At 45.4% G+C, this 25,704-nt stretch overlaps 1 protein-coding gene and 3 non-coding genes across 6 annotated transcripts; all 4 read right to left on the reverse strand.

The window, feature by feature from the left end:
- Positions 1–367: 367 nt before the first annotated feature.
- Positions 368–25,704, reverse strand: TRNAU1AP (tRNA selenocysteine 1 associated protein 1). Of its 3 annotated transcripts, none has more exons than XM_050932526.1 (15): positions 25,532–25,704; positions 22,862–22,959; positions 21,613–21,712; positions 20,391–20,443; positions 18,658–18,789; positions 16,440–16,559; positions 14,243–14,405; positions 13,640–13,673; positions 10,532–11,166; positions 8,375–8,497; positions 3,699–5,629; positions 2,960–3,007; positions 2,195–2,290; positions 1,599–1,734; positions 368–739 (listed from the first exon to the last, which is right to left on the reverse strand). In XM_050932526.1, exons 1-9 carry the CDS (start codon positions 25,556–25,558, stop codon positions 11,030–11,032), a joined length of 864 nt encoding a protein of 287 aa, XP_050788483.1. In that variant the 5' UTR covers positions 25,559–25,704; the 3' UTR covers positions 368–739; positions 1,599–1,734; positions 2,195–2,290; positions 2,960–3,007; positions 3,699–5,629; positions 8,375–8,497; positions 10,532–11,029. The 3 variants fall into 3 exon arrangements, with proteins under 3 accessions (XP_050788483.1, XP_050788486.1, XP_050788484.1); XM_050932529.1 differs by lacking the exon at positions 25,532–25,704 and adding an exon at positions 23,085–23,165; XM_050932527.1 differs by lacking the exon at positions 2,195–2,290.
- Positions 863–935, reverse strand: LOC127039313 (small nucleolar RNA SNORD99). The gene has a single exon (XR_007770943.1). It is a non-coding gene; the product is annotated as a small nucleolar RNA SNORD99 (small nucleolar RNA).
- Positions 2,428–2,560, reverse strand: LOC127039307 (small nucleolar RNA SNORA44). The gene has a single exon (XR_007770938.1). It is a non-coding gene; the product is annotated as a small nucleolar RNA SNORA44 (small nucleolar RNA).
- On the reverse strand, positions 3,408–3,551 carry LOC127039306 (small nucleolar RNA SNORA16B/SNORA16A family). Its single transcript, XR_007770937.1, has one exon. It is a non-coding gene; the product is annotated as a small nucleolar RNA SNORA16B/SNORA16A family (small nucleolar RNA).

Here is a 25,704-nt window from a genome sequence, read left to right on the forward strand (position 1 = left end):
GGGAAATAGAGGCACAGAAGCATAGTGATTTTCCCAGCTCATGCTTTCTCAGTCTGCTGGTCAGCACCCAAAACTGGGTCACCAGAATGTATCAAATGTTTCATAGCTCAGTGGTTTGAGCATTGGCCTGCTGAACCCAGGGTTGTGAGTTCAATCCTTGAGGAGGCCACTTAGAGATCTGGGGCAAAATCAGTACTTGGTCCTGCTAGTGAAGAAAGGAGGCTGGACTCAATGACCCTTTGGGGTCCCTTTCAGTTCTATGAGGTATCTCCATATATTATTAGAGCAGAGAACAGAAAAATCAGACCATAGGCGACTCAATTTAATTACCAACTGAAATTATGAACAGAAAAGTCTGAGGCAAAAGTTTGACTGCTGCATTTATTATTTCCTGATGTTTTATTTCCAGATTCCCTACACAGGTGAGTTTTTACTAAGAACACAAGCTCTGGAAAGGACAGTCCTTGTGTTGTGTACTTATACAGATGCAGCTGAACCTGTAAACAATTTCTCATGATGTGAATAGTATGAGATGATTTTCATACGCAAGAGAAGGGATGGGCCCTGCCCTGTAGAGCTTGCAGCCTAAGGACAGGCAGACCGAGGTAAGAAAATTCCTTTTCCCTGTGCAGGACAATGTTCTCTTTAGGAAGCAGAAACATTGCGTTTAAGAGGGACTGAAAGTTGGAGGGGACAGTCCAGTCCCAGCTCAAGTTTCTCAGCTCTGTTCCACTTTCATCTGGAAATAAAATAAAAACAGATAGGTAGCTATGGGATGAAGCTTGTAGCCAGACTCCCTGCTAGACCCAACTCACCAGGTAGTGATTTTTAACAGAACAGGTGGGCTCTGTTTATGATGGGTGCCTGGCCTCAGCCCCATATCCGCAGGATTCATCCAACAGTCACCATTTAAAAAGGAGTCATCACTGACCAGGCAGAGTCAAGCAGAGGTCTGTCTGTGGCTGTACATTGAGAGGCTAACAGGCAGTGTTGGTGTAGTTTCTGCAAAAACCAAGCTAGTCACAGGGTGACATTTCTAGCTCTTATGGTTGCAGAGAAAAAAAAACCCCACCTCCCCAGTGCCAGAGCCTTCTCTATGCAATTTAAGTATAGCTGGTAAAAAGGGTCTTCTGGAACATTGTAAAGCAGCCACCAGTGCTCTGAGTAGAGCAGTCCTACTCCCTGAGATATGGGGCCAGATCCTCAGCTGGTGGAAACTCGAGTTTTACATGAATGTCAATAGTGCTAAGCTGATTTACATCAGCTGAGGATTTGTCCTATGGCTTGCAGGACTGCAACCTGGAATCTGTCTACAGATGCAGTTAATTTCAGAAGTCCTTGTACAGTTCAGATGGTGACCGTTAAGGTCATTTAAGATGCCAGAAGCCCCAGGGACATCAGCCCCAGGAGGCAAGTTAACGATCAAGGTTTTTGAAGCTGTTGCCATTTCATATATGGGGTGCATGCACGTCATGTTTTAATACCAGTTCAGAGTCAAATCAGATGCAGAACAGATTCCATTGAGTTAGTTGTCAGGGTTGGCAAACATGAGAATTACTAGCTCAGTGGCTCTTCAGCTCAGTTATTTGGAAGCTTACTTTGCCCATCCATGGGTCTTTCCGGAGTTCCAGCCCCTTGGGAGACACCATCATGTTCCACTAGGTGGCAAGACTTCCTAGCCAGTCCATTAGCTCGCCTTGGCAGCATCAGCTTCTTTCACTTAGCAAGAGATTCCTGCAAAAGGCAAAAATGGAACTGCAATTAGATCAGAAGTGCACAGGCCTTTATGTACAGAAGAATGCACCAAATCAGCACGAATGCAGCCAAAACACCAGCACCTCCAAAATTCAAAGAGGAGAGGGGGAAGCATGATCTAACGATCCCTTCTCGCCTTAATTTATTAGCACGTTCCAAAAGAAAGTTGCATTGAGCAGTTTAAGATATTTACCTATAGCTCCCCCCCACCCCCGAAACGATACAGATTTACATTTCGCCCAGGGCTTTGCAGATACATTGCTGTGTTCCAAGCCAGCCCCTCTCAGTGCAGGGCTGTTCTGGCAGAGAGAATGAGACCAACTTGCATTTTACTTTGCCTCTTTTTTTGACCGTGAGATCAGTGTTCAGATCTTATGGGAAAGGGATCTGGAAGTGAAGGAAGCTGCACTTCTGCACTGAATGGAGTTGTCAATCTCACCTTGCACAATAGCTGCTGTGTGCCCACTTCATTCCATCCAGCAAGCGAGAGACCTCAGCAACTGTCTGGGTTTTGAAGGGCGCCTGCAGACCAGCCCTAGGAAACAGATTTGCACCACCATCCTTACACCCAGTGAAGAACAGGGCTGTATGCCACAGAACTAGGAACTCATGCAACTAAGGGCCTCTAAACAAAAGCACCCCATCAAAGAAGCCAATGCCCCCCAAGTGAAAGCTTATAGGAGAGGCGAGTGACAGCCATCAGCACACAGGGCTTAGCTGCCAAAGTCTCTCCTCCTTGTTCTTGCATGTAGTTGGAGATCCTGTGGCTATTTCACTGAGCCACAGCTCTTGGTTTTACATGCACTGCAAATGCTCAGCACTGATGAGGCTCATTACAGCTGCTGGAGGGATGGGGAGATTAGAGGATAGGTAACATGGCAAAAGCAGTGGACAAAGCACTGGACTGAGACTCAGAAGACTTGGGTTCTATTCCCACCACTGGCCAAGCTTGGGCAAGTTCCTGCCACTGTTTGTGCCAGTTTCCATATCTGTAAAATGGGGATAACACCAACTTTTATCCCGAACATGAGAGACAGAGAAACGGTCACTAGAACATGGGATGGAAACCACTTGCTGTGGTTTGCAACTAGCTCATTTAGTATTTTGCCTTCAGTCCACCCCCAATCTAGCTGCTCTGCAACAGATGGTTGCTCCTACTCAGACAATAACCAGATCCATAAGCAGAGCAACATCTCACACTCACCTGCTGGACTCCGCCGCAATCTCCAGGACAGGGGCACCAGCTCCTCACCTGAAGAGGGAGAAAAAAAAAACCAATAGCCCATTAGCCCACCACAATCTCAGTCTTACGGACACTAAGTGTGACTGGAACAGGAAATAGCCTCTTAAGAGGAAGCAAAGCAAAGCATGGTTATTGCATATCCCTCTCTGCTCCCCTTTCAGAAAGCACACCCGATAACCACATGGCATTCAACAGCCGTTTCTCTTCCATAGAATGGGGCCCAACCATTTCAGGCTGAATCTACGAACAACTTTTATGACTGCCACAGGCTTCCAGAACCACCCCCTTCCCAACAACAGGGAAGCCTGAAAATAAATGGTCCTCAAGACAGTCCTACAAGTAGATAGAGGCCCTTCTCCCATCCCTAGACACCTCCGGGTCAGGTAAGGCCCATGCAGACACTCCTAGCACATGTATTTTCCTGAAATGTTGCTGGACAGTTACAATGGAACAAACTGAACAGCGACCGTCGAGGAAAACAGGTCACTTTTGGCTCCCTTTTGACTACGTCAGCTACGCAAAAGAGACAGACGCAGCTTCGATAGGGCCGTGGGAATGTCAGAAGGTTTCCGGGGGAAGGCAAACAAAGCATGGCCAATTATTGTTGGCTTCCTTAACCACCCTGCTCAACTTACCTGCTGACCCAAGAGAAGCACCCCCTCATCCTACCCCCCAGCAGGGTGTCCAGCAAGACACTTACTCTGTGGGGAAAGCAAGTGAACAATGCCAGGCTCATGTTTGAATGGTTCCAGCATCTCAAGGCTCTGTCCCAGCCCATGCACAGACACCAGGTGAGATCTGGAAGAAAGGAATGGCAGGATCAATGAGGATAAAATTGATCTCTAGTAAATAATCCATATATCATTACCATTTTCTAACGTACAAAAATGTAAATTAATGATAATTTAGTATTAAGCTACACAATTGGTTCAATACAGGTGTATAGTTACTCTCCTAGGTAGCAAAAAGATGTATCAAATCTAGTGTAAAGGCTCCATTTAGTTTTAGATCAACCCCGTGAGCCTGTGCCTCTCTTTAGAAATGTAAATGAAGTACAAATGGAAAAGATTATTAAAATCAATGATTTAAATTGAGGCTTTAATGGGGGCAAGGGTAATCATTTCTCCATTTTAATGGACCCTCCTCTTCTCTCCCTCCCACTGCTCTTTCCTGAAAGGCTAAAATGCAGACCTGTCTCCATATAAGACTGTCTAACCTAAACACGGATTTTAATCCACTTCCCTATGCCACCTTCCCCCACTCTCCACAACTAAGTCCAGCATGGGGCCTTCATATCAGTAATGCAGCATTTAACTCCTCCTGGGTTTACCACCAAGCATCAGAGCTAGTTAACAATTTGGCATTAGCTGATTAAGCCCAATTTTGCTGGCATCACATTAAAGCCAGTTGAATCACAGTAGGGTAAAGCCACCGAGTGCAGAAATTTGGCCCTGTATCACTGCTGTGCACAAAACACACTCACCTAGTGAAACACCTTACTCACTACCATCCCCTTTTCCACTCCGCCAGACACCAGAAAGGCGCTTCTGGACAAACACAGGCCTCTGCCCATTTGCAGAGACACAGCTTCCTGCAACGCTGCATTTCTGGGCACAAAACCACCACCCCCACTGCTGGGCATCTGCCTTCGCAAACACGCTGTTTGGCTGATCAGCTGCCTCTTCCGCAGGCTAGTGGGGCTAGACCACAGGCAGGGCTTACTTAATTCCTGTCCTACCTCCGGGCACAACTGTAAAATATCCACATTGCTTGAAGCCCAGAACCTCTTTAGTTACAAATTAACCAACAAATACAGGAGACCCTTTGAGGCACATAGTGAGGTGCTCTCCTCAATGACACCCCCCGCCCCCCCACAACAGAGCCTCTCCCAGCTCCCGGCCTCCCTGGATTTATTGCTAAACAGCCCTTGAAGTTTCCCCAGCCGTAGAGCCCTGCAAATCCCCTGGGGTATCCGCTTTATATCCGTGGACAGGTTGAGGAAATTGTGGTGCAGACCCTCTACCGGCCGGGTCGCTGGCCCCCAGTCCAGGGCAGGTGGAGGAGTCCAGAGGGGCGCCTCGGAACCGCAGCCTGGCCTGGGTGAGCAGAGCCCTGCAAACCCACAGGCCGTTTTTGCGGCTCGGATGCGGATGCACGGCTTTTTGTACCCGTGCACGGCTCTACCCAGCTGCCCCCTGCGATGATCCGCGCTTCCCGCCCCAGGCAGGTGGGAATCCAGCCCGGAGCCCCATTCCGCGGGACTCTTTGTATTTCCACCCCCCGAAAATATGACAGCCCAACCCGCCCCCCGGAAAGCTGAGCCGCTCCAGGGCAGCTGGCAAGGGGCAGAGCCCCCAGCCGCCCCCGGAGGAGAGAGGATGGCGACGGATTGCAAACGCCCCCGGGCCTTACCCGAGCGATTTGCCCCGCAAACTCCCAGCTTCGGACCGCCACGGGAAAGAGCGAAGCGCTTCCGAGACGCGGCTTTTAAGGGCCGGCCCTGCCAGCGGCGACGTTCTGATTGGCTCCTCCGCGGGGCCGTCCTCCAAAGCCTTCTGGGAGCTGTAGTTCAACCCGCTGGCCCCCCTTGTAGCCACGCAGTCCGGGTGGCTGCCTGTCTTTGGCCTGTAACTAGCACAGGGACATGGAGGTTGCAAAGTCAGGCAGCTCTAGAGCTGAGGCTGCCTGTGTCATCTGAATTCCCACCCCCACCCCCCTTGTGCATATGCAGTAGGATACAGACAGGGCTGACCAGAGGGAGGGGAAGCCAGTACAAATTAGGGGGCCCGGCCGTCTGGAAGGGGCCCCGGCATCTGGCTTCGTCGGCCCTGTTTAGCCAGTCCACCCTTGCTGGGGGGCCTGAAAAATTTTTTTCACAGGGGCCCAAACCCGTTCTCGGCGGTCCTGGATACAGACTTTAATTATACCATCACCTGCGATTTCTTCCACAGGACCCCTGCCTCCTTCAGGTTTTACTGTGGGGTTCTTCACCCTTGAAAAAGTCTGGGGGTGATGCAGTAGCCCACTGCCCTCTCCGCCAAAATGTGCGTGTATGGGGGAAGGGTGTGTGCCTCTCATCTGCCCACAAGACATTTTCCATACATACCCCTATTCCAAAAGCACAAGAAAGTGAGGTTTTCCCCAACCCCTGCCTTCTGAAACAATTGGGTGAGATTTCCAGTCTACCACCCTATGGCAACCTCCCTCCCCCCCCAAAAAAATACATGGGGACTGAATTCCACCCCAAAAGCATTCCACCACTCCTTCCCCCAGGATACCTTGACTGTTGCCATTTCCCTGGATACAGGGACTGAACTGACACTCATAACTTGAACTCTGTCTGAAAAGTTGGCGAACAGAATTGTCTTCAAAATGTTAAAGGGGAAAAAAGACCACGTTCCATGTTGTCCAAAAGAGAGAGATTGGTCACGTCACAGCCTAAAGAGTGTAGGTTATTTGGAATTCCAAAGGGGGGCAAAGAAATCACTCACAAATCATGCCATTTACGTTGTGCCTGAATTGAAGGTCACTGTGGTTATTGAATTAGATCTCCTGATTGGACTAAGAGCCTCTACTGATATTAATAACATCCTATGGTCAAGAAGTCAAGTGGTATGCTAGAAGAGCTTGCAATCCCACCAGTTTGCCAGCTGGTAACAGAGGCCTCAGCTGCATACTTCTAACGCCTGCAACTTCTCCATGTGTGTATGGGGCGCTGGGGGAGAGACATAACATGTCAACACCAGTGAAATAAACATTCAATATTATATTAGCTGTGTAAGATGCAATTGGTTTAATCCTGGGTATAGTATGAGCCACTTGCTATGAGACAAGGAGTATGAGCTTGTCCTGCAAACAGAGACTACCATGCAGAATGTTCTTAGATAAAACAAAGCCATTTGCACCTTTCCCACAGAAGCATCTTGTCACTTCTGAATAATGTAATACTTTGCCGGCAGGCAGAAAAGATGAAAGCAGCACCCTGATTGGTTTTACAGGGCAATGAATAAACTACAGAATGCAGTGTGTTTTAATGGGAGCTGCCACTGATTTCTTGCTTTGAGTGAGATGAACAAAAATTAGAATTTAGTTTACTCCATGCAGGCAGTCTGTTGTGTCTCGGGCTATACCGAATGCTAATAAATCTGGGCTTTTTCTGTAGACATCTGAAAAAATTGTCCGTGTTATTAAGACAACATTTCATTTGGCTTCCACCTGACCAGTGGACACCAGGACACTGGAAGTTTTGCAACACTGCATTAAAGGCCCCTCTGTGCTCCGATGCGGAGCTGGAGAAGACAGAAGAGAAAATAAATGAGGACTAAGAGAAAAGGTGCTGCAGATGAAGGATGAATGACTCTCCAGAAGGCTGGGGTGGATAATTCAACATTTCCGCCCACAAAAAAATGCTGGGGAAGATTGCCCCGAGACTATCACCACTGCCCCCCTCCACTTCCAAAAAAAAGTCTGTCTGGGATTCATGATTGCTCTCTCCCATCCCAAAAGGCAGGGGTGCAAGGATTGCCCACTTTTCCACCTCCCCCTGAGGCTATGGTGGGGAACCTGTCTCTGCTCTCTACTCCCTTACCAAGACCTGGGACACCCCCACCCCCGGCGCGAGGACATGGCGGAGAATCAACTTTTTTCTCTTTGCCCTTCCCCCTTGCCTGAGGCAGTGAATCTGTCCATTTGTCCAGTGCCCAGGGACAGTGGTTCTCAACCTTTCCAGGCTCTTGGACCCCTTTCAGGAGTCTGATTTCAGCCCTGCTGCCCGGGGCTCAAGCTGAAGCATGTAGCTTAGCTGTGTGCCCACGCAACTGTCCTGCTTGCCACCCCCTAATGCCAATCCTGCACTTGCAGCCCCCCTAAACCTGTCCCATGACCACTTTCAGGGTGGCAAACCCCTGGTTGAGAAACACTGATATAGTATGTAAAGCAGCATTAACAAGTCACTGTATGAAATTTTACTTTGTTTTGACTTCGCCAGAGCTTTGTACATAACCTGTTGTAAAACTAGGCAAATATCTAGATAAGTTGACATACCTTTTGGAAGACCTTTGCGTACCTCCGGTTGAATCCCACTGCCCAGGGACACCCGTATACCCATCCAAACATTGCAGTGGGGAATTGCCTCTCCTTACTCCCCATTAGGGTGTGATCAGCCACTTACACTGGAAGAGGGAAGCTAAGGGAGGGATTGCTATCACCCTCCCTTCTCTATACTCATTTCAGAGAGTTCCCGACCAGTAAATAACCTCAGCACAGCCCCTAGGCTCACAGCAGTTCCTCTTCTAGAGGAAAGGGTGAGCTATATCAGGCTCTATACAAATCAACTGACAGGTTTCTCGAGGAATTCTTGCTGGTTTCTGTACCTACCTACTTCCTCCAAAACATTTTCAGGCTTCCATACGAGTTCCCAGAATTGCTCTGCATCTAGATAGCTGTCCCCTCCCATCACTAGACATCTCAGGTAACAGTGCAGCTGGCCAACGGAACAAACTGGACAGGGACAGTAAAGAAAAATGAGTCATTCTTGGCTTCTTTTCAACTATGCCAGCTCTAGGAGTGCTGTGGATTTGATAGCAGCGTGGTCAGTTAAAAATGATTGCAGTGGGTGAAAGATACTACACTGCACCCACCTGCCCTTCCTCCTCTAAACAAAGGGATTTTAAAGGGGTTCCCATGTCGTTTCCCTTTATTCTCCATTCTCCTGCAAGCCCCCCGCCCTTGTGACAGGGTACACCAGGAGGACAAGATATTAGGTCTGGCTTAGCCATCCATTAGGAAATATTAGCTAGGATTGCAGCACTGATCAGCCTTATAACTGTCGCATGTATTGATGTTAATAAAACAGGTACATTTCAGGCGTAGCCTCAGGTCATCTGCAGCAAACAGATTAACCCAGGAGGGCTAAACTATGAAATCACAGCCCAGGAACAATTTTTTTCCTTCGTGTAGGGCAAGAGAGAATAAGGTATTCAGAACATTATTATTGCAGCTTGTTATATGAACACTCAATCAAAAGCATTAAGCAACAGGCTAGTACAGACCTCTTTGAGTCACTGCTAAAATTCCATTCTACTGAAGTGAAACCTCAGAAACAAAAGGGAGACAGTCTGCCATGTAACACTGCTGGTCAGTTACATCAGCAGAAAAATGTACTCAGCTTCCTCCCACCAGTCCAACTGTACTAACCACAAAAGGTGTCTTCACAGAACACTCAGATCCTTAAGCCCAGTACAATCATAGCTCAAGACACTGTTAACATTCAACTGGGCAAGTAAAGGTGGTGGTGGGAGACCTATGTATATACATAGACATGCCAAGAATGTAGAGGTCCTATATTTCCCTTACTGTCACTCATTTAAAACAATACTGAACATGTAAGTCGCAGTTGCCTCATGAAACATCACATCATGTTTACTATTTGCATTGCACTTGATAAAAAACAGACTGATCTGTATTCTAATTACAGAAAGAGCCTTGTCACAGCAGCAGGTTCGTTGAGGAGGTCAGACTAGATGATCATAAAGGTTCCTTCTGACCTTAAGTCTATGAATCTATAAGTGCACCTCTACCCGGATATAACAAGACCCGATATAACATGAATTTGGATATAACGTGGTAAAGCAGCACTCCGGGGGGGCAAGGCTGCACACTCTAATGGATCAATCAAGTTCGATATAACGCGGTTTCACCTATAACGTGGCAAGATTTTTTGGCTCCCGAGGACAGTGTTATATCGAGGTAGCGGTGTACATAGCTTTTGCTGCAAATTTCTGCATCAGCAGGGATAGAGGGGCAATTAAATTCTTCTTAGTCGCAATTAGTTACCAAATGCTTTCCTGGGAGATGTTTATTGCAGGTAGTTTGTCTGCTCCTATTTCACGAAGACTATATGGCACTGAAGCCTGAAAAGGGCTTATAATATACTAGTATGTACATAAGTGCCTTTTCTTTCTGTCACACCTAATACAACACAGCATAAGCTTAAGTACATTGCTACCCCATCCAGCATATACAACAGCAATTAGAAAACTGTCTTTCATGCGACTGGCACCTTGGAAGTTACACAATATATTTAATTACATTGTTCTGACCCGTTTCTCATTCATTATTTTAAATTTTACTTTTAAAACATTCACCCAGACAGGACAGGAAAAGTAAAGTCTAGAATCTTAACGGCCCGTCAAGGGCTGTCCATATCAATGGACTGTTGTAGACAGAACCACGTTTAAATGGGATTGCTGTTAGCAACATTATAAACTGTTCCTCTGACCACTGGGGGAGAAATTCCTCACACATACATCAAGACCTAGGCAAGCAAAACTGTGCTAATGGCTAGGTAGAGAGCATGAGCCTACGATAGTTTCATACTACTACTCATCCTCTCCATTTCCTAAAAAACCCTCCCTGTCCAGATTGCTCAAGATCATAGTGCCAGAAGCCTGGTAGCGCTACATTGGTGTATAGATAAAGTATAGCAAAAGCCTCTGTCTACATGTTTTTCCCTGTGATCTACAGCCACCTTACCCATTCCATGTTGAGTCATTGAGACGTTTGAGTGGTGATTGATGGTGATTTTTTAAAGAACATATTTACTGAAAGTAGTTTCATGTGAGTATAAGACAGTTAAATGAGTAGAAACACAGAGAAGAGCAGGGTCCAAAATGCAAAGGATAATTTTACTTAAAAGACCAATTTTTTTTTATTGTATATTGGAGAAGAGTCTTTCCCCTGTGCCATCTTGTTTAAAGTTTATAAATTACAATTCCCCAAGAAGTATTAAGAGTTCATTTCGAGACCAAAGGAATAAAACTGTTGCAGTTCTAATTTTCACCATGAATAAAAGCTACCACGATGCTCCTCCAATACTCATTGTGTACAGGAAATGCCACAGTCTCCCTGTACTTTGAGTCAGAGACCTGGGTGGAAGAGGGGCCATCCCTTCACTACTGCAGGTTCCAGGGACAGCGTAGGAGTCTGGTGCCCGCTGGCTTGTCGTGTAGAGACAATGCCTCTGCAATGAGGCTATAACATGGCTGGAATCTCTGAAGAGACAGTGTCCAAAGGCTGCCAGTGACAGTCCATCAAGGCATCATAGAGTTCTTCACTCTGTTCCATAAACTGTTTGTTTGCTTCTGTCACGTCCATCTGAGGCATTGGATCTAAAAGAGAAAAGAAACAAGGCATCAATGGGTCACATACAAATTGTGCTTACAAATAACTAACATGAATTGTATTGAAACAAATGCAGAGGTTCACTATACATTCCTGGCACTTGCAAGAGAACTTTCAACCTGAGCATCTGAAAATCTTCACAGTCATAGACTTTAATGACAGAAGAAACTGTCATGATCATTTACTCTGACCTCCTGCACATCACAGACCACAGAACTTCACCCACCTACTCCTGTAACAGACCCATAACTTCTGGCTGAGTTACTGAAGTCCTCAAATCTTGATTTAAAGACAAAATGACAGAGAATCCACCATTTACTCTACTGCAAACCAGAAAGTGACCCATGCTGCTGCTGAAGGCAAAAAAACCCCTAGGGTCTCTGTCAATCTGACCACGGGAAAATTCCTTCCTGACCCAAAGTATGATGATCAGTTAGACCCTGAGCATGTGGGCGAGACCCACCAGCCGGAAACCTGGGAAAGAATTCTCTGAACCCTCCCATCTAGTCTCCCATCTCTAGCCACTGGAGGTATTTGCTAATAGCTGTTGTGGATGGACCATATGCCATTGCAGATAACCTCATTATACCATCCCCTCCATAAACAAGTCTTGAAACAAGTCAGTTTTTTGTTCCCCACTACTTTCCTTTGAAGGCTGTTCCAGAACTTCACTCTTCTGATGGTTAGAAGCATTAGTCTAATTTCAAGTCTACACTTGCTGATGGCCAGTTTATATCCAAACTCTCCTAGACTTCTGAAGGAATGTGGTTCTTTAATTGTATGCAGCGACAGATGTGGCTGGCCCTGGGGTCAGGGCTGCTCCAGAAGTGGCTGGTATGGCTGGCTGCAGAGCTGCTCCAGCAGCGGTTGGTGTGGCTGTCCCCAGGGCCAGCTGCTCAGCAGCTCTAGGGTCAGCAACACTGGCCGCTGCAGAAGTCAGAGAGGTCTCAGGAAGTCACGGAATCTGTGACTTCTGCCACCTCCAAGACAAACACGGAGCCCGGTTCATGACGTCTACAACCTGTTCTTCTATCAGGTCCTCGCTGCTTACCAAAACTAAAGCTAAAATGGCATCACTTCTTGTTGGTTCATGACTATTTAAGTAAAGAAATCTGTCAGTTATCACATCCATGGGCCCTATGATTATTAGTAGTACTTGTCCTCCAATTTATAGCTGGGAAATTAAAGTCTCCTAAAATCACACAATTCCCAGTAGTATGAACTGAGCAAGTGGCACAACACCCCTGTGAGGTAGGTCTGAACAGGGTCCCTATTTTACATTCAGAGAAAATGTTTGTAAAGCACTTTGAAATTGAACAGCAAAGCGTAATGTGCTGACATTCTATTACTACAAAAAATGTAAACTTTAAAGGGACCTGTGAGGTTGAGTTAGCCGTGTACTTGGACTGGCAAAAAACAAATTAAAAAATCCCAGAAATATTTCCACTCTAAAAAATCCAACCAACTGGATTTAATATGCTCCTGTCACATATGCAACCCAAAGATTACATTATCAGGTTAGCACAAGCGCCAGCAAAGTGCATGCGTCAGAGAATGAAGTGAAATTGACTGGTCCATTGAAATGGAAAAAAAGAAAAAACAGACCATAGAAGTGTAAAAATTCGATTGTAATAATGCTGCATTTTTATCAGATTAGACATGAACAGATCACGTGAGGAATATTTAAAAATATTATTAGATAATATATTTATGTGTTTTGTATAAAATTCAACATCTAAATACAGGGCAAGTTTAGTCAGCAAGAAAACCCCCCACAACAGAGGTACTCTAATTGGTGCTTTGCTGTATCAATATCAGAGGAGAGGAATTATCTTATATTATGAAATATTTTAAGAAACAAAGAGGGCTTTCCAGTTAAGTGATGTCATACTCATATAGACCCTTGTATACATAAAAAAATAAAAAAGTCAAGCAGCCAGATCCTTTACATTTAAAAGAGGGAGACATCCTATAAGTTGCACACTCAGCACATGACTATTAGAGTGAACATCACACAAAAATTGTTGCTGCTTCCTGATTAAATATAAAAGGATAGTGATACCCTGAACAAACAGAATACGCAGCTGGGGTGGTTTTATAACAGAGAAGATTTATTAAAGGAAGGACAATATCTTTTGATCTGCACATGATTTAAGTTCATATTTTCAAGGGTGGAAGGGTATAAGCACTATTCCATACAATCCTCTCAATGCTAGCGAAGACAATTAGTCTGTGCCCCGGCAAGGCTCAAGACTGGAACAGTACGTTTGGAATAAGGGTGCAGAGAAAGGGACTTCTTAGGGAACTCTGCACAGTACCTGTCCACACTACCAATCTGAAACTTTCATGAACCCCAAATTCATTCAAAAATACAGACGTGAAATGCCAATCCATGAAAACTCTGTATCAATATAATGAAAACAGCCAGTTGCAATGCAGATTTAAAATAAAGACACGTACCTTCCAATGCATCCTCACCAACTTCTTCATATGTCTGCAAGGGCAAGAAAAATATCTTCAGGGGAACAAATACATAACTGCGTCTGAAAACATCACCTGCTTACTACTGCCGCCACCACTAGGACGCTCACAGAGGGGCTGATTAAAGCAGAATCCTTAGTACCCACGCCCTGGGGTCCAGCCCTAGCAGAGTCGGAGATTCTGGGTAGGTCTAAAAGATGCAGCCCTTCCTGGAATCCCTGCAGTCCTGCACACAGAGGCCTTGCTCCTGGCACACACCATACACAAGGGCTTGTGGTGGGATCCTTGAAAGGCAGCCCTATGGCTGTCATCCACAATGCCTATACCAGGGGTATCCTTCCCCCCAGCCACAACTGGGGCTTCAAGTGTCCCTTTATACAGCTCTGACTCCTTTACCCAGCATAAAGATAAAGCAGCAGGCACAATACCAGTCAGCTGTTTCCTAGGTGGCTTTGCTTCCTTATGTGGCAGGAAGATCAACGACCCAGGAAAACAGGTGTCACTCTCCTGTTTGTAAAATGCTTTGGGATCTTTTGTGATGAGAGATTATTGAAATATAAAAAATTAGTGCCACGGCCCTACCTGCATGGTGCTCTGTGTGTATCCATACTGGGGATAGCTGTAGCTATAACTGCCTGTGTTCTGGTCGTATCCCCACTGGGCATAGTAGTTCTGATATTGTTGGTAATACTGGTTATAATTATAGTTGTACATCTGATTGTACTCCACCGTCTTCATACGGTTACTTTAAAAACAATAAAAAGAAAGATGTTACAAACCATGAAGATTTAAGGAAAAAAACAGACGAGTGACATAATTTGATCTACAACATCTTCCAATACTGTGGACCGCAGGGGCACCTTTTGTTGGTGATGTTTTGTTTGTTTGTTTTTCCATCCTCAGACATTTGTAGGAGGGACTGGTTGACTTTCCATCCCCACTCCTGCCCCCACTATTATTTTAATTATTAGAACACTTTGCTTTCTTACTACTGGATTCATGTAGCACAATTTTAGAGAGTAGGAGAGGGAATAGCTGAGAATTGTGAGCATCACGTCTGGAATACCTAGTCACTGGAACCCAGGACTCAAATCCCCGCAGGGAGGATTCAGCCCTTCATCCAGCTGATGAAGTAGGGATACATTGAGTACTGTGTAGTGTACGGAAGGGTTTAGGGGGTGGTTCTGGGTTTTAAAAACAGGGGCTCCTTTTTCTGTATGTGGGTGCTGAAGACCCCTAAGAGTTTTGCAAAAGAATAGTAGCATACACTGGTCTGTGACAAAACTTCCCCTCACTACTAGTATGCAGCACACTGTGTGATGAATGGTTGCCTCCTTCCTCTCAGAGGTGGGTGCAGTTCTGTGCTGTGATATGCATACTGTTTATGAAGTACTTTGGGTTGAAAAGGGCCATAAAAATGAAAAATTTTAGTTTTCAAATGGTCTGTGAATATGTCAAATTCCCTTTGTTTTCCATACATTGGCAATGCTTTCAGGATACAGGTTCCTGATTAATATGGTTTGAAATAAACGATGGGGGCAGAAAGGAGGGCAAATATCCCTTAAAAATGAAAACATTATTTCACATATGAAAATACTCTTAATTAAGAAATTAAAGAGTGCTAGAATAAAGAGCAAACAAAATCTTAACACTACAGGACAACCCTGTTCCCACCCAAGAGTTCTGGGGACATTGAAAAATTGACCGGGGAGCAATTATTTATTATTTGTATTACCATAATGCCAAGGAGCCTTAATCATGGACCAGGATCCCATTGTGCTAAGTGCTGTACAAAGATGGTCCCTACCCCAAAGAGTTTAATACCTGCTGAACACTGGTATGGGATTACCAAAGAGACCACACTTTGGTTACCTACAAGTCAAATGAGCAAGGTTAGACCATGTCCTATTTTAAAGTAAAGGGATATTGCCAGGTCAAAAAAAATTATTTCAGAAAGAAACAAACCTGAATTTCTTACTGAAGTACATGATTAAAACAGAGTTTTGAAAATGTAACATTTAGTCTTGGTTTAATTTTTGCACTTCACTCAGGCTGGACAAAGAAATGAGGCTGGTCATTTTTTATCAGATTAATCTTTATTTCCAGTGTTTCTGGTCAATGTCATTTTTGGGACGGGGGATTCTCATATGCTAGTATAATGTGGCTATCTGAGACAATTATGGGCATTCCCTTGTTTGTTTTGTGATTTTATGGTGTGGGATAGGCACTGAAAGCACTAAAAAAAAATGCCTAAAAAAAAAAAAATAATAAATTTTGGCTTGGTAGATCTGTAGGGGAATGTTTAAATCCAAACCACAAACTTTTCAAAGAGTAAAAATACCAGATCTCCCTATTCATATTAAGTTTAAGACATATTTTTCTGAAATGCAGACTATAAATTTTAGGCCTAAACTTCCTGACAGTATCCTCCTATGTGTAGATATGCAGCAAAAATCAAACAGGTATGAAAAGATCAGTTCTCTTTATTGTATACGATTTTCACCACTATAAGACACATCAATAAAAAAGTCAAACAGTCCAAATCAACGTTTAATGAACTTCAATACAGTAACTCCAGTTTCAACAGTCACATAATTCATTTTAAATGAAATTGATCTTTACATTTGATTTTAAAAACAGATTTTGAAAATTATTTACAAAATCAGAAAGTCTTATGCAATTTAAACTACTGAGATTTTGCTCTGTTATCAGCTGCTAAATATGAACTGTGAACAGGAAAGAAAATTATTACAAAACACTCATCTGCTCCCATACTTACGCTTTTGGTATGGCCACACTCAAGCGTACGGGTTTAGAGCCCAATCCCACAGCCCCTTGGCATTCTGTCAGAGCTCTTTTCTGTTCCAGCTCGTCCGTGAATTTCACAAACCCATAACCTCTGCAGAAAGACATGGAATGATTTGTATCACACTAAAGCAAAAGATATTCCATTTTCAGATGTTTAAGACAAACCCACATGGGTTTAGGAATACTCTAGAACTAATAAAATATGGACTTGGGAGAATACTTCGCTAGTGAAATGTCAACACAAAAGTGAAAGCCTTTCCATCTTTTTTTTTTTTAGCAGGGATTAAATGACTCCCTATTCCAGTAACTTTCTACTATTTGCAGTGTTTTCAAAGGCATCAGAACAATAATATACATCTTGTACCACTGGATTTTTGGGGACCTTTGTGGAACTGGCATGAGATGTGTTGGAGCTAAACGCGTGGACGGGGTGTGGTGCAAGTGAGAAGATGAAAGGTAGGTACCGCTCAAAGTTCTTAGGCACCTGTATAGACACTGGGAAGAAGAACCAGGCTTTTGATTTGTGTGACCTCAAGCTATGGAGATGAAGGAAAGAGGGAGAAGAAAGAATCAGACCAGAAGTTTCTTCCTCATCTGGCAGCAGTACAGGAAAGGGGGAATCGAAGCCAGCCTGAATAGCTTTTCAGTCAGTGCAGAGCTAATAAGCAGCCACAGGCATCACTTGTGTCTAAAGCTGGCCCCAATGTGATGCAAAGAGTTTGCTTTTCTACAGGATGGATTAAGACAGACTTCACAGTCAGAGCCCATCTACACTTGGGAACTTTTCTACGAAGTTTCTTGTTGTTGCTAACACCTGCGCTGCTCTGCCAGCATTAGCCACACTGGACATATTAATTATATCTGCTCTGGGCAGCCTCACTTGAACAACAGTGGCACGCAGCCAGCTGCCCTTCAACACAAGGCCTTCCAATGTCACTAACATCAGTAAAGCTGAACCAGAACTGGCAACAGCAGAAAACGTTTAGAACATTTTCTTAGAATAGAAAAGGCTTTTGAGTGGGATCTAGAGGCTGTCGTGAGTTAGAGGTAATTCAGCAGCACACGACTTAGTACCAGCTTGCAGGGGTGGGCTGGCTTGCAGGGGTGGGCTGGGCTTGGCTGCCTCTCTGGACATAGCAGAAAGATCAAGGCCTTAGGAGTGAGAGGAAAAGAGAGTCTATCCAGGTGGAAAGAGGATGCTGGAAGGGAAAGAAAGCCTGGGCTAGTTAATTAAGCCAGACCAAGCACCTCTGCAGACATAGTTATAACCCGTTTTCAACAGGTATCAGTTTAGTTTGCTCCCGCAATGTTACAGGGGCAAACTAAACCAATATAAGTCACGTTTAAAATTGATTTAAGTGTATGCACAAAAAGTTGCACTGATCAACTAAATCAGTTAAAAAAAATCACATCTTTAATATAAAACCACTCCAATTCTGGGTGTTGTTCAGGCCTTCTTGGAGAAGGGGGGGGGAGGGAGTTTACAGCTTAAAAGAATCTGACCAGAGCACTCTTCGCCAGACATAAAACCAGGACACTCACCTTGCCCCAGTGCCATATTCTGTTTTTAAATTTGACTGCTGAGCAAAGAACCCTTTTATTGAGAAGATACAACAGAAAGGAAAATGATGCATTTAGGATGCCTATTTAATCATATCAAGAGGGCAGACTTCAGATTTCTAGTTTTGATTGGGTCATTTCCAGAATCTGAAAATGAGGGTTAAGCTACAGCATATTTAGACTGTGAATCATAGTTTTGTTTGGTATCTGGCTTCTATAGCATCTAAAACATCCAAAACCATCATAATCAGGGCAGATTTTCAAAAGTATCTACAGAATTTAGGAGCCCAATTCACACTGGAAGTCAAAAGGGACTGGTGTTCATAAATCACTTAGGAGATTTTCAAAAGTACTAACAGGCAATAAAACATTTTTAATAAAAATACACACAGATCTAATACAGAGTAGCAAAAGTATGGTATTGTGAATAGCAGAAAACAGACATACTGAATGTTTAATATAGACAATTCAGTCTTGTGATCTGGTTTGTTAAGTCCCAAGCAAAACTAATACAACTACTCCTTTTCCCTCATTGCCTTTGGACAGAGGCAAAGTCTACGAGGTTACAGATGGCCTATTTTCTTCACAACATATGAAGCAAGAGAGAGAAAGGCATAAGGAAAACTTACTTGGAAACTCCAGTCTGGTCCAAAACAACTTTGCCACCTCTACATGATGGATAAACTTTAACGAAAAACTCATATAACATGCCATCATCCACATCAGGGGTCAGATCTCCCACAAAGAGTGAGTATTCTGGACTAAAGGAGTCAATAAAGAGTACATTTTATGAATAGCAATAAAACAAATAGTGTGATATGAACAAGAACAGAAAGCTATCCAAAACATCTGATTATTAAGTGGCATGCGTTAAAGGCATTATGGAGATACCAATATTATTGTTAAAAGCCTTTATCTATGTTACTGGTAATTTACATAATAAACATTAAAAACAATTTCCACTGCTTATGCTGCTTGTATTTTCGTACTCAGTTGGAGCAGCAAAACAAGATGGCTCTTCCATTTCACTTTTTCCACATACCCTAGTTCATGGCAGTGTCTATGTGTTTCCAACACTGCAAGAGACCATTTATACCCTCCAAGAAATAAAAAGAAAATTCAGTGAATATTGGTTTAATTTCTCTTCATATTCGGTATTGTAAAACCATTTTTAAAAACAGATTTGTGGTTTAATTCCTTCAAAATAGCATTTGGCACATGTATTGCTTCAGATTTTCAAACCACCATTACCCATTTTTGGGTAATAGCTCATTTGTAGATTTGCTAGTTTCCAATGTACTGACTTTTAATCTATCAATTATAGGCGCTGATGCTGCAAACGTTTAAGCACATGTGTAGTGCAACTGAAGTCAGTAGACTACTTGTGTTTAAAGTTAAGTACATATATCCGTGCTTGCAGGACTGGGGCCATGTTTTGACTCTTGGAATTCTTAAACAATATGGCACAGCATAAATTCCTGGAGATAAAAGACACCTTTTCTTTCCTTCTCATCCTTCCACATGGATGGATGTAAGGTTTGGAATAAGTACAATTTAAAAATTCTTTATAAGTTAGAAAGCCTACAAGTGGCTCAAAGCATAGAACAGAGTGAAGAGAGCCAGTTCTTCTGACTGCCACAGACTTATTGCATGTCCTTGGGCAAGACACTTAATCTCTTTGTAATTCAGGCTACCCATCTGTAACATAAGGCTAATACCTAACACATGGGGTGACTGCAAGAATTAATCACACAATTGTTGTTATATGGCTGGAACCCCCTCTCTGACCCCATCTGCCAGCTTTGACCCTCACCTCTGAGTCCCTCCTCAAAATGCACTTCTTCAAAGAGGCTTATGAATCAGTCTAAAAATAAAAATGTAACCCCTAAGATGCAAATATCAGTCACCTAAGCAACCATATTATTGTCAATCTTGTACATATGTACCTCAAACCCTCCCTGTGTTGTTCTCAATTTTAGTTGTGTGAACTCTTCTGGGCAGGCATTCTGTCTTTATTTTGCCAAGTGCAGACACATTTATGACATTATATAAACAATACATACATATTTTTATTATGTGAATCACCTTGAGATGCATGGAAGGTGCTAAGGCAAGGCACTGTATGTAATTACACTTTAAAGCAGTCTAGTTTCTTAGTTATTGGTTTGTTGCCTGGCACTGTCCACCCCAAATGGCAATTAAGATTTAAATTGTATGCTTCTAGTTAAAATTCCCCTACTCTGTACTGTTAGGAGCTGATATGGTCCAGCAATACTGAATGTATAGATTGCACTCTCTGAATACTCTTTTGCAAGGGAGCTCACAAACAAACAAGGACAATGTTTGAATACTAAACACTTACCTGTTATCAGGCTGTTTTCCATATGTTGCGTAGTTCAGTTTAAATCGCTTTGACTGCAACAAGGATAAACAGAAACTGACAATATGTAAAACCATGTGGGTTCACTTTAGAACATTTTTATAATCATAATTAGAAAAAATAAAAGTGAGTTATAACAGGCTAATTTTAAACCATTTTCTTAATAATGGCAAGTGTTAAATGCTTAACACTGGCAGGTCTGCAGGCTAACGCATTAGAGCGCAAGTCCTTAGACAGTGTAAACTGACTTCAATGGAGCTATGACAATTTACACCAGCTGAGGATCTGCCCCCAGGTCAGGAGGTCTTGCTTGCTCACCTCACAAGATTCTGGCTGTCTTTACTACAAAAGTATTCTAAAAGGCTAGCAGAAGACTGGGAGACACACCAGGGTCTTCCATTTTCACATCTCCAGAGAGAAGAGAAAACAAAAGTACCAACAATCACCATTGAATGAGACCATCCACATTTTGGTGTTTTTAAATAAAATACAGAATACAAATTTAGAGAATTGTAATTTACAAGAATGTTAACCAAGTAGAATCTGACACTCTGGAAACCAAATCCTCAATCATAACAACATTTCTAGATACTTTACTTTATTGACACTTTACTCTGTATTTTAGATTGCTTGTGTAGTTTTGATGTGCATTTCCTGTGTAGCTGGACTTGAGTAACTTTTGTTGCTAAAGACAAGAATGATATGAGGCTTGAACTTCATGCTTCTCTTGGCAAACCGAAGTTACTCAAAACTCAGTGAAATCTCAGCTCCATTTCAACCCACAAAGATATCATAATCTGTGCAAAGTAATCAGCTAGTATTTAGCTGGTAACAGGTTACACAGAGTATCATGGCGGGTAGGAATATGTAGCCTGCTTTTTCCTTCCTGTTGCCTGGTTTTTCATCTGTCAGCTTTCACAACATTGCAAAGGATCAGAAATTCACAAATGCAAATATCTGCTGCTACCCAAGTTTTATTCATCCATTCACCCTGAAATAGGTGTATGTCTTAAAAATTAATGAAACCCTTCCAGAGACTTTGCTATAAAGAATGTTAGTAATTTCATACTGATAAGATCCTAAAGAAAACAAGGACTCACAATTTGCTGTTTATTCTGCTTATCTCAATTCCTAATTATTGTGGGATCCCTTTTCTCCATCCCTCCCACTCCTGCTCCTCTACTAAGTAATTTGGTTTACTTACTGGTGTGGCACCAGGAAGCGGTTTTCCATTGATTTTGTGTAAACACTTCTCTGCAGTAGCCAGATCTGCAAATTCTACAAAGCAGTAGCCTGCTGGAATTCTGAATACAGGGGGAAGGGAGAGAGAGAGAGAGAGTTTTAAGATTATAAAATTTAGAATTCATCTGAGCAAAAGTGCAATACTTATGATTCTCTGAAGGATGCAGAGAGGGTGAGGAATTTCCTATAATGACCATTTTGAAATGAGAACATTTTCAAAATGTTAACTTCAGCTTGCATAGAGGAGCAACTAAGCTGCAAATGATCTCCAATGAAGTCACAGCCCACAAGGCCATGTCAGCTGTATACTCCAGTTACAGAGCCAGCAAGGTGAAGGGGGAAGGGAGAAATAATAAATTTAAATCAAACCCCACAAAAATCATAATTATTTTTCTCCCCATGTTTGTACTTATTCATTTAATAAAACACCAATTTCCTGATGCTCACTTTGTAATATGGTAACACCCTGTTAAACAGAAAGATCTGATGACTATATTCCTGTGCAATGTCTCTTTAAACAAAAGTCAGCCATTGTAATGATTGTTTTGTTTCCGATATTGACATGGCAAGGATCTGAGAACTTGTTAAAACTTCCTAAATAAACAGATAAAAGAACAAATACAAACTTCCCTACTAGAGTCTAACAGTTTTAAATGTTGGACTTAAATTACTTGCAAGCAAAGCTACACAAGGCTGAGACTTTATTTTAATCTGCATCCACTAGTCTCATTCTAATCTTTATAAGGGAGATCAAAAGAGCCAAGAAGACTGTGACTAAACTATATGTATTTTCTTTATATTTCCCACCTTTGCTAACACTGGCGCAGCTCCACTAGTGGTAGCACTAGTGTAGACTGTTCACTAGCATTTTAGCTACCCTATCACATTAGGCCTTCATCCTTTACTGTGTAGTGTGCCGGTGGGGTGGATTGCGGTGCCTGCCTGGCACTCACTACCTTCAGCGGTGCTCTATTTGGGCACAGAAGTCCATGCAAATGCAATACAGGATTGGTGCCTAACCCTATTCAAATACCAGCCTCTTCCACGGTTCTTACCAGCGTAGCTGCATTGTTGGTAGCAATGGTGGGAAATGCAAAGGAGAACAATGCTAGCATAGACAAGGCCACAATGAGGCCTGTGGTTTGTAAAGGGATAAACTAAATGCAAGAATATATTATTAAAATGAACTGATAGTAAGCATAAATGATTACCCTGTCAATCTATTTCGGATGATTTTTACACTCAAAACAAGTTCTCCCATGGTGGCAAAGGCTCTTGAAACGAAGTTCTCATCCATGTATGGCTCCAGCTATAAAGAAAAGGTTGAGGTTAGTTTGAGGAGTTGGGGGAATTACACACACATCAGTGTCACCCATACCAGTTAAACCTCCTGGAGAAGTACTTTCCCTATACACTTAAAAAAGGCAGTAAGACCTGTTTAGAAGGGTCAGCATCACCGACAGCATGGGCCAAAACCCCACACCCATAAACCAGCAAGTGTGCACAGAGCCAGTCTCAACAAGATGGTCTGCAAAACAGAACAATTGGGGAACTGAGGAATGAAGGTTTAGGGACACAGAGGCCTTTCAGAGAAGGAACAACCACGGGGAAGAGGTATTTAGGAATAAACCTTGCATAGGATGAAGCGCTGTATGGGGAGGTTAGAGGGATGACAGCATATTCAAGGAGGGTAAGAAGTGACACTATCTGCAGGTGTAATGGTAGAGAGTAGCACTATCTGTGGGGGTGGCACTATACTTGTGTGGAAGGTAGGGGTGAGACTATCTGTAGGGTTAAGGGGCACATATTGGGGAGAGCATGCGTGGCACTGTATCTGTGGGGGGTCGGAGATATAGAGGTTGTAGTGTATGTGGGGGATGTACAGGGTGCAGGATGAAGTTGGGGTGGCACTGAGCCTGTGGGGGCTACAGGGGTGGCAGCACAGGGGTGTACTGGGCAGGGCTGGCACTCTGTCTGGGGGTGGGATATAGAGGTAGGGGTGGCACTGCAGATGTGGGGTGATACATGGTGGCAGCATGAGGGTGTAACAAGCAGGGCTGGCACTGTGTCTGTGGGGGCAATGGGGCAAGGCTAGCCTTGTGTCTGTGGGGAGGCTACATGGGCAGCAGCATGAGGATGTAATGGGCAGAGCTGGAGCTGTGTCTGTAGGGGATACAGAGGTAGGGGCTGGCGCTGTGTCAGCAATGGGGCAGGGCTGACGCTGTGTCTGTGGTGGATATAGAGGTGGGGGCAGCCCTGTGTCTGGCGCAATGGAGCAGGGCTGGCGCTGTATCTGTGGGGGCTACATGGGTGGCAGCATGAGGGTGTAACAGGCAGGACTGTCACTGTGTCTGTGGGGGCAATGGGGCAGGGCTGGCGCTGTGTCTGTGGGGGCAATGTAGCCGGATGCCGCTCGTAGGGGAGGGGAGGCTGGCACTATCTGTGAGCTAGCAGAGTAGGGATGGCATGGCACATGTGGGGGATATAGAGATAGAGGGTGACACTGCAAGCAGGTGTGGGGGGTTTAAGGGCTGGCACTGTGTCTGTGGGGCAATGAGGCAGGGCTGGTGCTGTGTCCGTGGGGCAATTGGGCAGGGCTGGACCGTGTCTGTGGGGGATCTAGAGATAGGGGCTGGTGCTGTGTCTGTGGGGCAATGGGGCAGGGCTGGACCCATGTCCATGGGGCAATGGGGCAGGGCTGGACTCATGTCCATGGAGGATCTAGAGATAGGGGCTGGTGCTGTGTCCGTGGGGCAATGGGGCAGGGCTGGACTGTGTCTGTGGGGGATCTAGAGATAGGGGCTGGTGCTGTGTCTGTGGGGCACTGGGGCAGGGCTGGACCCGTGTCTGTGGGGGACACAGAGGTGGGGGTGGCGCTGCGGCAATGGGGCAGGGCTGGACCCGTGTCGTGGGGGATCTAGAGATAGGGGCTGGTGCTGTGTCTGTGGGGCAATGGGGCAGGGCTGGACCCGTGTCCGGGGGGGATCTAGAGATAGGGGCTGGCGCTGTGTCCGTGGGGCACTGGGGCAGGGCTGGACCCGTGTCCGTGGGGCACTGGGGCAGGGCTGGACCCGTGTCCGGGGGGGGATCTAGAGATAGGGGCTGGTGCTGTGTCTGTGGGGCACTGGGGCAGGGCTGGACCCGTGTCTGTGGGGGACACAGAGGTGGGGGTGGCGCTGGGGCAATGGGGCAGGGCTGGACCCGTGTCGTGGGGGATCTAGAGATAGGGGCTGGCGCTGTGTCCGTGGGGCAATGGGGCAGGGCTGGACCCGTGTCCGTGGGGGATCTAGAGATGGGGGCTGGTGCTGTGTCTGTGGGGCAATGGGGCAGGGCTGGACCCGTGTCCGGGGGGGGATCTAGAGATAGGGGCTGGTGCTGTGTCTGTGGGGCAATGGGGCAGGGCTGGACCCGTGTCCGTGGGGGATCTAGAGATGGGGGCTGGTGCTGTGTCTGTGGGGCAATGGGGCAGGGCTGGACCGTGTCCGTGGGGGATCTAGAGATGGGGGCTGGTGCTGTGTCTGTGGGGCAATGGGGCAGGGCTGGACCCGTGTCTGTGGGGGACACAGAGGTGGGGGTGGCGCTGGGGCAATGGGGCAGGGCTGGACCCGTGTCGTGGGGGATCTAGAGATGGGGGCTGGTGCTGTGTCTGTGGGGCAACGGGGCAGGGCTGGACCCGTGTCCGTGGGGTGTCCCTGCCTGTGCGCGCGGACCCGGGGCTGGCAGGGCAGCGTGCGGGGTGATGGACACGGCGCGAGTGTCCGTGGCGCGGCGTGGGGCCCGGCCCGCGCGTGGGGCCCGCACACCCTCCCGGCCCCACCCCCGGCCCTGCCCGAGCCCCGCCCCCGGCGGCCAGCGCCGCAGCCCGGCCGCCCCGCACTCACGTCCCCCATCCACAGGCTGGCGGCCATGCTGCTCCCGCAGGCCCCGGGCGGGCTCGGGGGGCCGCGGCTCCGGCTGCCCGCTCGGCCCCGCCGACGCTCCCGCCGGCGCCGCCTCACGGTGTCTCCGGAGCCCGCTCCGGCCGCCGCGCTTCCCCGCCGCCTCCTCCCGCGGG

Source organism: Gopherus flavomarginatus, chromosome 22 (genome assembly GCF_025201925.1).
Source record: "Gopherus flavomarginatus isolate rGopFla2 chromosome 22, rGopFla2.mat.asm, whole genome shotgun sequence".
In the NCBI taxonomy this organism is placed as follows: domain Eukaryota; kingdom Metazoa; phylum Chordata; order Testudines; family Testudinidae; genus Gopherus; species Gopherus flavomarginatus.